At 44.8% G+C, this 12,323-nt stretch overlaps 1 protein-coding gene across 2 annotated transcripts in view; it reads left to right on the top strand.

Annotated features, from left to right (window-relative positions):
- The window catches only part of grid2 (glutamate receptor, ionotropic, delta 2), a 771,247-nt gene that overhangs the window by 639,315 nt on the left and 119,609 nt on the right, over positions 1-12,323 (top strand). For both annotated transcript variants that reach the window (XM_078403214.1, XM_078403218.1), the window contains exon 11: positions 3,773-4,085. In XM_078403214.1, the coding sequence (XP_078259340.1) occupies positions 3,773-4,085 (313 nt within the window). The remainder of the gene's footprint in view (positions 1-3,772; positions 4,086-12,323) is intronic.

Here is a 12,323-nt window from a genome sequence, read left to right as displayed (position 1 = left end):
GATGCTATTTGCACATTCTCCCTGTGACCATGCAATTGCTCTGAGAGCCAGCATAGCCTTGATAGATCGAATGGCCTCCTTCTATGTATATACATTGGAAATAAACATTGGCAATTCAACTTCAGTCTGAGGGCATGATATCATAGCGATACAGTCATACAGCATGAAAAGAGGCCCTTCAGATCAACTAGCGCAAGCCGACCAACATACCCCATCTACACTAGTCCCACCTGCCTGCTTTTGGCCCATATCCCTCTAACCTATCCTATCCATTCACCCGTCTAAATGTTTCCTAAAAGTTCTGATAGTACCTGCCACAACTACCTCCTCGGGCAGCTCGTTCCATACGCCCACGACCCTTTGTGTTACAAAGTTGCCCCTCAGATTACTATTAAATCTTAGACTATGCTCTCCAGTTCTTGATTCCCCTGCTCTGGTAAAAGATTCTGTGCATTTACCATATCTATTCCTTATATGATTTTGTACATCTCTATAAGATCACGCACTCGACCTGTGCTCCAAGGAATAGAATCCTAGCCTGCTCACCCTCTCCCTGGAGCTCAGGCCCTCGAGTCCTGGTAACATCCTCTTAAATCTTATCTGCACCCTTTTCTGCTTGACAACATCTTTCCTTTCCTGGTGACCAAAGCTGAACAAAATAGCCTAAATGTGGCCTCACCAATGTCTCATATACTGTAACTGTAACATGACCTCCCAACTTCTATACTCAGTACTCTGACTGATGTAGGCTAATGTACCAAAAGCCTTTTTGACCACCCTATCTACCTGTGACACCACTTTCAAGGACCACTGATTCTCGAATCCACCAAACTGGTAAAAGACTCAAGTACTCTGGAAAAAGAAGGTGCATTGATCTAATCTATTCCTCTCATGATCTTGTACACTAATGTAAGAACATTTATTTTAAATTTTGCAATGGATTTCAGAAAAAGTAGTTGCATCTTAGGCTGATTTTTCATGTCAAAGGAGTCACCAGTTCACCCATCTAAACATAGTTTCAACAACAGGTGACAAATTGAAGAAAATTCCAATCTTTAATCAAGCAGATAGTGCATGCAAATGAATTGTATAAATATTCATATTTATAATATATTTTCTTCACATAGTTTTCTTAGAGCATTGGCAAGATAATTTGTGCTGTTTTATCAATTACTTTATTACTCTATGCTAGAGTACTTTCAGCATGATAACAGCTGGAACAAATAAATAATATATTTAATGAGCATGTTGTTAGAAGTAGACAAAGAGATTTATTCAAAATTCAAGCACAATTATTAAACTATTTCAATCTTGCATTAAAATGATGATCATTAAATCCTTCCTGAAATTGTTCCAGGTTTCAGGTTTCCAGGTTTTATGCTTAGATGATAGTGAGTCAGTGAGTTAACAGTTAGTCTAATAACGCCTCAATTTCCAATTCTCACCATTCTCTTTAATTCTTCCGAATCCTCAATTCTCCCTTTCTCCAACTTCTTTAAATCATACAGCATTCCGACTCTTAGCTTCTTTAGTTTAGTTTAGTTTAGTTTTTAATTTAGAAATACATCGTGGAAACAGGCCCTTCGGTTACCTGCATTAACACTATCATACGCACACTAGGGACAATTTCCAATTTTACCAAGCCAATTTGCCTACAAACCTGTACATTTTTGGAGTGTAGGAGGAACCTGGAGCTACGGGAGAAAACCCACACATGTCACAGGAAGAACGTACAAACTCCATACAGACAAGCACCTTTAGTCAGGATCGAACCCGGGTCTCCTTCCTCAAATTAGGAGACCAAAACTGTGCACATCTGATCTGATTGGATAGCATGCAAAACAAAGCCTATCACTGTACATGAGATAATAAACCTAAACCTAAACCTTGATATTCAAAGAGGAATGAGTGTATGAATCTTTTACCAGAGTGGGGGATTCGAGAACCAAAGGACCTTGAAAGTGGCATCACAGGTAGATTCGATGGTCAAAAAGACTTTTGGTACATTGGCCTTCATCAGTCAGGGCATTGAGTATAGAAGTTGGGAGGTCATGTTGCAGTTATATGTTGGGGTGCCAACTATCTCACTCCCAAATAAGGGACAAGGTGACGTCACCGCCCCACACCCCACGTGACCTCACCCAGCCAGCAGCCACCTGCTTCCGCTCCTCCAATGGCGGTCGCCCGGGCCAGGAGGCGGGTTGCTACACAACCTCCCTTAGGTGGCGCCCAGGGCTCTGAACCTTCAGCAGCCCCGGGCCTACAGAGTCCGGGCCTACAGCGTCCCCCGGGCCTAATACAGGACAAGGGCGGTCCCGTACGGGACAAAACAATTTAGCCCAAAATATGGGATGTCCTGGCTAATACGGGACAGTTGGCAACCTTAGTTATATGAGACATTGGTGAGGCCACATTTAGAGTATTGTGATTAGCTTTGGTCAAGCTGAAAAAGGTGCAGAGAAGACTTACAGGATGTTGCAGGGATTTGAGGGCCTGAAGTATTGGGAGAGGTTGACTAACATAGATAGGGCGTCTTGGGCTACATGGGCAAGCAGATACTATCATATAATATTTAAAAAAAACATTTGGACAGGTACCTGGATAGGATGGGTTTAGAAGGATATGGGCCAAATGTAGGCAGGTGGGACTAATGTAGACCACCGGGTGGCGCCGCGATTGCATCCTCGCCTACAGTCCATCTGTCCTTTTCGTCCTTTTTTTGTTACTTTTGGTGAGTTTTAAAAGTCTGCGTTAATGTTCCCTGGTTTGTTTTCTAAGAGGGGTAGGGGAGGGGGTCTGGGGAAACATTTTTTCAATCTCTTACCTTGCTGGAGATGTGATTGTTTTCCGGATCGTGTCTCTGACCTGCGGCCTAACATCATGGAGCTGGAGGCCTTGTCTGGGACTGACTTTGAGCCCCCGCGGGGTGTGAGCTTACCATCTAAGCATGCGATTCCTTGCCTGGATTGACACTCCAACTGCGGCCTGAGGTTTTCAACATCGAGGAGCTCCCAGTCTCTGGTTGAGACCGAAGTCGGGAGCTCCAAGCTGCACAAGGTTCGAGAAGCCCCGACCCGGGGTAGATCGCCTGGCGCGGGGGAGCTGTGATCCCCCCCCCCCCCCCCTCCTCCTGATGCAGGAGCTTGATCACCCCGACGACGAAGGCCTGCTGCCGGTTAAGGGAGTCATGATCATCCCGTCAACGGACGGTTAGAGGCCCCCGACCGCTGGAGGCAAAGAAGGGAGAGATTGAACTTTTTTTTGCCTTCCATCACAGTGAGGAATGTGGAGGAGTCAATGTGGTGGATGTTCATGTTAACATGTATTTTGTGTGTCCTGTTGCTTTTTATTGTTATGACTGTATGGCAAATGAAATTCCTCATATGTTGCAAAACATACTTGGCTAATAAAGTATGATTGTGAATTTTGAATTGTGAATTGTGTATGTTGGTCAACGTGGACAAGTTGGGAATAAGAGCCTGTTTCCATGCTGTATGACTATGTTGGAAATAAGGGCCTGTTTCCATGCTGTATGACTATGTTGGGCCGAAGGGCCTGTTTCCATGCTGTATGACTATGTTGGGCCGAAGGGCCTGTTTCCATGCTGTATGACTATGTTGGGCCGAAGGGCCTGTTTCCATGCTGTATGACTATGTTGGGCCGAAGGGCCTGTTTCCATGCTGTATGACTATGTTGGGCCGAAGGGCCTGTTTCCATGCTGTATGACTCTATGACTTTCTAACTTATTATTAACGGCTTCATTAATTTACAGCGAGCAGATGTGGGAATCTCAGCCTTGACCATAACTCCGGAGCGGGAGAGCGTGGTGGACTTCACCACCCGATACATGGATTACTCAGTTGGCTTCCTGCTGAAAAAGGTGGAGAAGTCCGTGGACATGTTTGCCTGCCTGGCACCCTTTGACGTCTCTCTCTGGGCATGCATTGCCGGCACGGTGATACTGGTGGGACTACTGGTGTACCTGCTCAACTGGCTGAATCCACCCAGGCTGCAGATGGGCTCCGTCACGTCCACCACCTTGTACAACTCAATGTGGTTTGTCTACGGCTCCTTCGTCCAGCAAGGTAAGACACTGCATAATGAAATGTTTGAGTTTGAGTTCAGTTTATTGTCATGTGCACCAAGGTACACTGAAAAGCTCTTGTTGTGTGCTAATCAGTCAACAGAAAGACAATACATGATTACAACCAAGCAATCCACAGTGTACAGATACTGTACATGTTAAAGGGAATACCATGAATAATGTTTAGTGCAAGATAAAGTCCAGCAAAGCTCGATCAAAGATAGTCCAAGGGTCTCCAATGGGATAGATAGTAGCTCAGGACTGCTTTCTAGTTGTTGGAAGGATGGTTCAGTTGCCTTATTCAGAAGAAACTGTCCCTGAATCTGGAGGTATGCGTTTCACATTTCCATATCTATTTCCTGATGGGAAAGTTGAGAAGAGGGTGTGATTGGGGTGTGACTCGTTCTTGATTGCCGAGACAATGTGGTGTAAATGCAGTCAATGGAAGGAAGGTTGGTTTGTGTGATGGTCTGGGCAGCGTCCTGGAACTACAAATGCTGGTTTATACCAAAGATAGGCACAAAATGTTGGAGAAACTCAGCAAGTCAGGCAGCATCTGTTTTAGTTTTAATGTTTTGAGATACAGCATGGAAACAGGCCCTTCAGCCCACTGGGTCCACGCCGACCAATGATTGCCTGTTCACACTAGTTCTATTCTACAGACCAGGGACAATTTGCAGAAGACAATTAACCTACAAACCTGCACGTCTCTGGAGAAAATGGATAGGTGGTTTTCGGTTGAGACCCTTCATGAAACACTGCTGCAGTATAATCCGTGGCATATGACACTGCTGCCGCAAAACCTCGCCTGTGACATGTGTCCATTCCATTGTTTCTGTTCCATTTAAAATAGGGGTCTCCAGTCCAGGTATCCATCGTCTGGAAGATTAGATGCATGTGTGTGCACAATTCCTGCTGAGGGATTGAACGATAGAGCACGGAGACATACCCTTCGGCCCACCGAGTCCACGCGGACCATCGATCACCCATTCACACTGGTTCTGTTGTCCCACTTTCTCATCCGCTCCCCACTCAATGGGGACTGTTTTACAAAGGCCAATTGACCTATAGACCCGCACGTCTTGAGATGTGGGAGGAAGCCGGAACACCCGGCGAAAACCCACACGGTCACAGGGAGAACGTGCAAACTCCACACAAGCGTTATCCGAGATCGGGATCAAACCTGGATCTCTGGTGCTGGGAGGCAACAGCACTACCAGCTGTGCCACTGCGCTGTTCCTCCAAAGTTGGCGCTTAGTTTTTTTATGTACTGTGTCACATTGCAAATACAGACCCACCACTGATTTTCCAGCAGCTGGTGGTCGTCCCCCCCCCCCCCCCCCCCAACACACAGTCGAATTTGCTCCTGTGGCTGGGATTCCAGGACTCTGGGCCAGTTGGAGCCGGCAGATCCGTTCCCATAGCTGACTGTCTTTGCAGGCCGGTATCTCAGCCCACCAAGGCCGTGACCTCTGTTGGTCTGGCAAAACGGATAATGCGACTAGGCTCTGGAACCAGGGGTGCTGCAAAATCAGTGGTGGACCTGTATAAGAAATTTAAAAACTTACATTGCATACATTTACATATAGGGAATACATTAGCATTGCTTACATACAGCATTTACAGATTACAAATTTTGTAATTGCATGTTTCAAATTATAAATTTAGCTTTGAATGAAGATTGGAAAACCTGATGTTGTTTTCTCTAGAGCTATTTACTTGTTGGGGAAACTTAAATGTTGGGCATTAAACTAGGAGGAAACTGGAAGTAGGACCTGCTTCCTCAGAAATCCAAAACCAAAGGCATAAACTTAAAGTGTTTGGGGAGAATGGGAGTAATTTTCTTTCACCGTGCATGGATACAGCCTGTTTCCATGCTGTATCTCCAAAACTAAATCACTGTCTGCAAGTTCCCCTTCAAGTTACACAGCAGCCAGACTTGAAAATAGATGCCGTACCCTCATTGTCACCAGGTCTAAATCCTGGAACTTCTTCCCAATTACACTCCAGCAGCACCAGGAGAACATCTGTACCAAGATTCCCCAGTCACTCTCTCTTCTACCCTCTCCCGTCAAAATGGAGAGACTGCACATTTATGTGTATGTGACAAATAAATGACTATTGACTATTGACTATTGAAGAACTGCAAATGCTGGAACCTCAAAGTACAGGGTGGCACAGTGGCACAGCAGTACCAGAAACATAGGTTCATTCTTGACTACGGGTGCTGTCTGTACGAAGTTTGTATGTTGTCCCTGTGACGGCGTTGGTTTCCTCCGGGTGCTCCAGTTTCCTCCCACAGTCCAAAGATGTGCGGTTTGCAAGTTAATTGGCTTCTGTAAATTGTAAATTGTCCCTAGTGTGTGGGATAGTGGTAGTGTACGGGATGATCATTGGTCGGCACAGACTTGATGGGCCGAAGGGCCTGTTTGCACGCTGTATCTCCAAAGTTTAAAGTCTAAAGGAGGAACTCAGCGGGTCAGGCAGCATCTGTGCAAGAATTTGGATCAAAAGCAGCTAAGCTGGTTGAAAAAGAGCTCAGTAGAACAAAGGATTCACACAAATATACGCAACCTTAAGTGCTCAAGTATAATTTGGAAACAGCTTGGAAGACACTTTCCCTGAATCTGAGGTGTGTGTTTTCACACTTCTGTACCTCCTGTCTGATGGGAGAGAGAAGAGGGAGTGGCTGGTCCTTGATTATGCTGGTGGCTTTGCCGAGGCAGCGTGAAGTGTAGATGTATCACCCTCTGATTCAATGTTGCTTGATTATACTCCTCGTGTAGGTTAATCTCACCCCACACCTGTTACTATTAGCTATGAAATTTTGTTCCCTCTCTCTTAAAATACCAACGTTTGAACTACTGAAATCACAAACTGAAAAATTAATCTCTATGGCAGATTAAGCCGACTTTGTTCCTTCTCATGGGCACAGTCTTCATTATGATGGTGCTTTATAAATCATACATTCCCAAAGTTCGCTGTGCTATGACCTGACATTATCTCTGGCTATTAATTGCGTCTGACAAATATCTCCGCATTGGCAAGGAGCAGTTTAAACATTGTCAGAAATACTTAATGTGAAAGGGGATAGCATGCGTCGACACTAATCATATTCTCGTTGACTGAATTTTATTTGGAAATACAATTTTTCCCGTTGAAACATCAAGTTCGAGGACAAAGCATCCTCTTTGTTGGTAATAACTGTTCAATTTGGATTGAAACGTTGAAACACTGAAAGATACAGGTCATTCGGGCCACTGAGTCCACGCTGTTCACACGAGTTCAATGTTATCTCACTTTCACGTCCACTAGGGACAATTTACAATAGTTGATGAACCTACAAGCCCACACAATATGGGAGGAAATCCTGAGCATCCAGACCTGTGGGATCACAGGTTGATCACAGCAAACTACACATAGACAGCACCCGAGATCAGTTTCGAACCCGGGGCTTTGGCACTGTGAGGCAGCAGCCTGATTGTTGTAATTTACCTAAGCAATCAAGGGCTAGCATTAAACATTGGCCTTAACGTACACATAGAGGGATTGGTTAGTAATTTTGCAGATGACACCAAGGTTGCTGGGTTTGCAGTCTGTGAGGAAGGCTGTCAAAGTATATAACAGGATTTATATCAGCTGCAGAATTGGGCGGAGAAATGGTAGATGGAGTTTAATCCAAGGCAATATGAGATGTTATGCTTTGAGAAGTCAAATCTAGGGGGAAAATGTACAATTAACGGCATGGTGTTGCAGCGGTAGAGTTGCTGCTTTGCAGCACTTGCAGCGCCGGAGACCTGGGTTCAATCCTGACTACAGGTGCTGTCTGTACAGAGTTTGTACGTTCTCCTTGTGACTGCGTGGGTTTTCTCCGAGATCTTCAATTTCCTCCCACACTCCAAAGACGTACAGGTTTGTAGGTTAATTGGCTTGGTGTAAATGTAAACTGTTGCTAGTGTGTGTAGGATAGTGTTAATGTGCGGTGATCGCTGGTCAGTGAGGACTCTGTGTGCCGAAGGCCCTGTTTCCATGCTGTATCTCTAAACTAAACTAAAAACTAATGCAGCATTGATATCCAGAAGGATCCCGATGTCCAAATCCATAACACTGAAAGCGGCAACACAAGTAGATAGAGTGGTAAAGAAGGCATATGGTACGCTTGCTTTGATAGGTCAGGCCATTGAGTATTACGTTCAGTTCTGGTTGCCCCATTACTGTTAGGCTATGGAAGCATTGGAAAAGGTGCGGAGGAGGTTTACCAGAATGATGCTTGGATTAAGCCATGAGGAGTGTTTGGACAGATTCGAATTGTTTCCTCTGGAACACCAGAGGTTCAGGGGAGATCTGATAGAAGTATATAAAATTATGAGTTTGACCTTTTTCAAAGATGGAGAAATCAAATACTAGAAGGCATAACTTTATGTTGAGAGGGACAACCCTTAAAGTTGATGTGCGGGGCAAGTTGTTTACACAGAGGACGGTGAGCACCTGAAACGTGCTGCTGGGGGTGGTAGTTGAGGGAGATATGAGGGTGGCAATCAAGAGACTTTTGGAAAGGCACATGGGTATGTAGTGAAAAGATAGAAGCACGCAGCGGGTCTCACAGCAACTCTAGAGGTCAGCGATGGGTGACATTTCAGGTTGAAACCCTTCTTCGGACTGAAAGTTGGAGGTGGGGGGGGGGGGGGGGGGAGGGGGAGGCAGAGAAGGCGATGAGCTGGTGGCAAGAAAAGACCAGGACCAACCTGGACCAGCCACAAATGACCTCAGGCAGGGCGGTACCTGGTAGGTCCATTGTTGGCTAGGGAAGGTGTGACCTCTGGAGAAACAATGTGAAGAGCTATGGATCTGGTAAAACGACTCAAGTGGAGAAAGGGAACATGGAGGGAGGAGGGAAGGGAGGGGACTATGAGATGTTGTTACTTAAAATTAGAGAATTCAACATTCGTACCACTGGGTTGTCAGCTACCCAAGCAAAATATAACGTCCTGTTCCTCTAATTTGCATGTGGCCTCACTCTGGCAATGGAGAAGGCCCAGGGCAGAAATGTCAGTGTGGTAATGGGGAGGGAAGTTGAAATGGTTAGCAATGGGAGATTACGTAGGCCTCAACTTTATCTCATGATCCAAAACGTCACCCATCCCTTTTCTCCAGAAATACTGCCTGACCCACTGAGTTACTCCAGCACTTTGCGTCTATCTGTGGTATAAACCAGCATCTGCAGTTCTTTGTTTCTGCATTGGATATGTAATGAATGCAGGGATATGAATCATATGCTGGCATCATGTTCGGCACAAACAATGTGGGCCGATGGGCCTGTTCCTTCACAGTGCTCTTCTATGTTCTATGTTCTTACCGCAACAATGTCCTTCCGCAATGAGGCCATAAATTTCTTCTAAAATGGACATTAGCAAATCATTGTTTTTTCCAAAGACTGTCACTTAACCTTCCCAACTCCATGAGCCTTGGAAGGAAGCAATTTAAAACACAATTATAATCGCATTGAACTGTTCAAATATAGCTCTGCAGTTTTCAGTTCTGAGCTCCTGTGCAATGCTATGCCTGTTGGAAACTACTGAGTGCTAATGTGAAAGTAACACTATCCAGGCCACAGCATGGGACTCAGCAAAATAAACCTTTCTCATTTTTGAATTGCTTTCTAATAATTTGTTGTTACACTATTACGCCCTTTGTTTCTGGAGGAAATTGGGATCTTGAACTTTATTATCACCCGGACTTGCAATGGAACATACACATTACAACAGTTACTAGTTTCACCCACACCATTGGCAAATAAAGCTAAAATTAGTGGTTGGGATCTGCAGTTCAAAGGAACAGTGTGCCTCAAAGGTCAAGCTTTAACACCAGAAGCTGGTATATTATTTATCCCTGAGCAAACTGCATCACAACAAGTTTCTTTTTTTCAAATTAACAATAAAATCTTGTTCCAAAACACAAAGTGCTAGAATATTCAGCAGGTCGGGCAGGGCTGTTTGTACAGCATTATCGGCCCCCGGGCAAAACAGTGTACTGGGGCCCCCACCGTTACTCTCCCCCACCCCCCTTTCCCTACCTGTCGTGCCGGCGAAAAGCACTTACCGAAAAGCACTTAGCGATGGACTTAGGGTGCTACATTGTTGCGAAAAGCACTTACAGATCGCTGTGAGAAGCACTGAAAATGTTGCGAAAAAAGCACTTATTGAACCTACATTTTTAAAGTAGTATTTATTTATTGCAAGTCAGTTAACATACACAGATCAGCATGGGGCCCCCGGGCAAGTGCCCATCAGGCCCATGCGTTAAGACGGCCCTGAGGTCGGGCAGCATTTGTGGAGGTAATGGACAGGTGATATTTCGGCTTGGGGCCCTTCTTCTGCACTTTCTGCTTTGCTCAAGCTTCCAGCATCTGCAGTTCTCTATAAAATCTTGCAGTTTGCACAGTTGTTTAGTTTAGTTTGGAGAAACAGGCCCTTCAGCCCACCGAGTCTGTGCTGACCATCAATCACCCTGAACACTAGCACTATCCTACACACCAGGGACAATTTTACAGTTTTTACCGAAGCCAATAGAGTTGCTGGCTCACAGCGCCAGAGACCTGGGTTCAATCCAGACTACAGGTGTTGGCTGTATGGAGTTTGTAGATTCTCCCTGTGACTGCATGGGCTTTCTCGGGTTGCTCCAGTTTCCTCCCACATTCCAAAGAAATGCAGGTTTGTCTGTTAATTGGCTTCTGTAAATTGTCTCTGGTATGTCATTCTAATCAAGAACCTATCTATATTCCTTAAAAATATCCATTGACTTGGCCTCCACAGCCTTCTGTGGCAATGAACTCCACAGATTCACCACCCTCTGACTAAAGAAATTCCTCCTCATCTCCTTCCTAAAGTTACGTCCTTTTATTCTGAGGATATGCCCTCTGGTCCCAGACTCTCCCACTAGTGAAAACATCCTCTCCACTTCCAATCTATCCAGGCCTTTCACCATTCGCTAAGTTTCAATGAGGTCGCTCCTCATCCTTCTAAACTCCAGCAAATACAGGCCAAGAGCCGTTAAATGCTCATCATAGGTAAACTCGAAGGTATTTATTCACAAAATGCTGGAGTAACTCAGCAGGTCAGGCAGCATCTCAGGAGAGAAGGAATGGGTGACGTTGCAGGTCGAGACCCTTCTTCAGATCAGTCTGAAGAAGGGTCTCGACCCGAAACCATTGTCTGAACCTTTTCCTCTCCATAATTGATTCTTTACAGCCTTTGTCATAGATGAAGCAGCATATTTTATCACCAATGTCAAACTATTGAGTTCAATGCCAGCTTGTATAATTACATTCCCCTTATGTCACTCGCCATGATAACACCATAGTATTCAAGCCAGGTAGAATAATGATATTACAATGTTCATCAGATGGAATTACCACATCATAATTATTAGAAATAGGTCTATCACATCCTTTGTCAAACAGAATAACTGTCTTGTATTCAATTGTGGGTGGAATAGCCTTGTGGTATTCATTCTTTGTGCCACGGTTGTCATTAAACACACCAATGTGAAAGAAATCTTTCATTGTGTGCCTTCCGAACATTAGATGAATGGAGGTAAAGTAACAATCAAACGACTGCCATCCTCTCGAATGATAGACTGACCAGCCAACTTGCATTGGGTAGAATTATTCATCTCGCAATTTCCTTTGTCAGCTTAACACTATGATTGTCCTTCACTGCTTTAAGATATCAACGGAAATTAAATTGATATTTCAATAGCGGCAGCATAAGGGGAAAGAGGTTAGTGGTTCTGATTAGCAGAAGTCACGGAGCTAATGTGAAATCTCGGGTGAGACGCAGATGGGTCGGCCTGGTTGATCCACTGTAGAGTGATGGCTGTGCAGGCCAAGTCAATGTATAAATTTAAGGTGGAGGTTGACAAATTCTTCATTAGTAAGGGTGTCAGGGGTTATGGGGAGAAGGCAGGAGAATGGGGTAGAGAGGGGAAGATAGGGCAGCCATGATTGAATGGCGGAGTAGACTTGATGGGCCGAAAGGCCTAATCCTGCTCCTATGACCTATGAACTTGTGAAAGGCTTTGTATCTCTTGTAAACTAAAAACACAATGAAAAAATAAAAGGAAGAGTGAACAAGCAACAATGGCCAGTTCGGATACTAACGCAAAGTTATCTGAAGTTGAAAGATTTAAATTGGTGAGGCCGTACTTGGAGGACCTTGTTAGTTTTGGTCACCCTACTTCA

The sequence above is a fragment of the Rhinoraja longicauda genome, chromosome 1 (assembly GCF_053455715.1).
Source record: "Rhinoraja longicauda isolate Sanriku21f chromosome 1, sRhiLon1.1, whole genome shotgun sequence".
NCBI lineage: Eukaryota > Metazoa > Chordata > Chondrichthyes > Rajiformes > Arhynchobatidae > Rhinoraja > Rhinoraja longicauda.
Note: the sequence above shows the minus strand (reverse complement) of the source record. Positions and strands in the feature narration are given on the sequence as shown.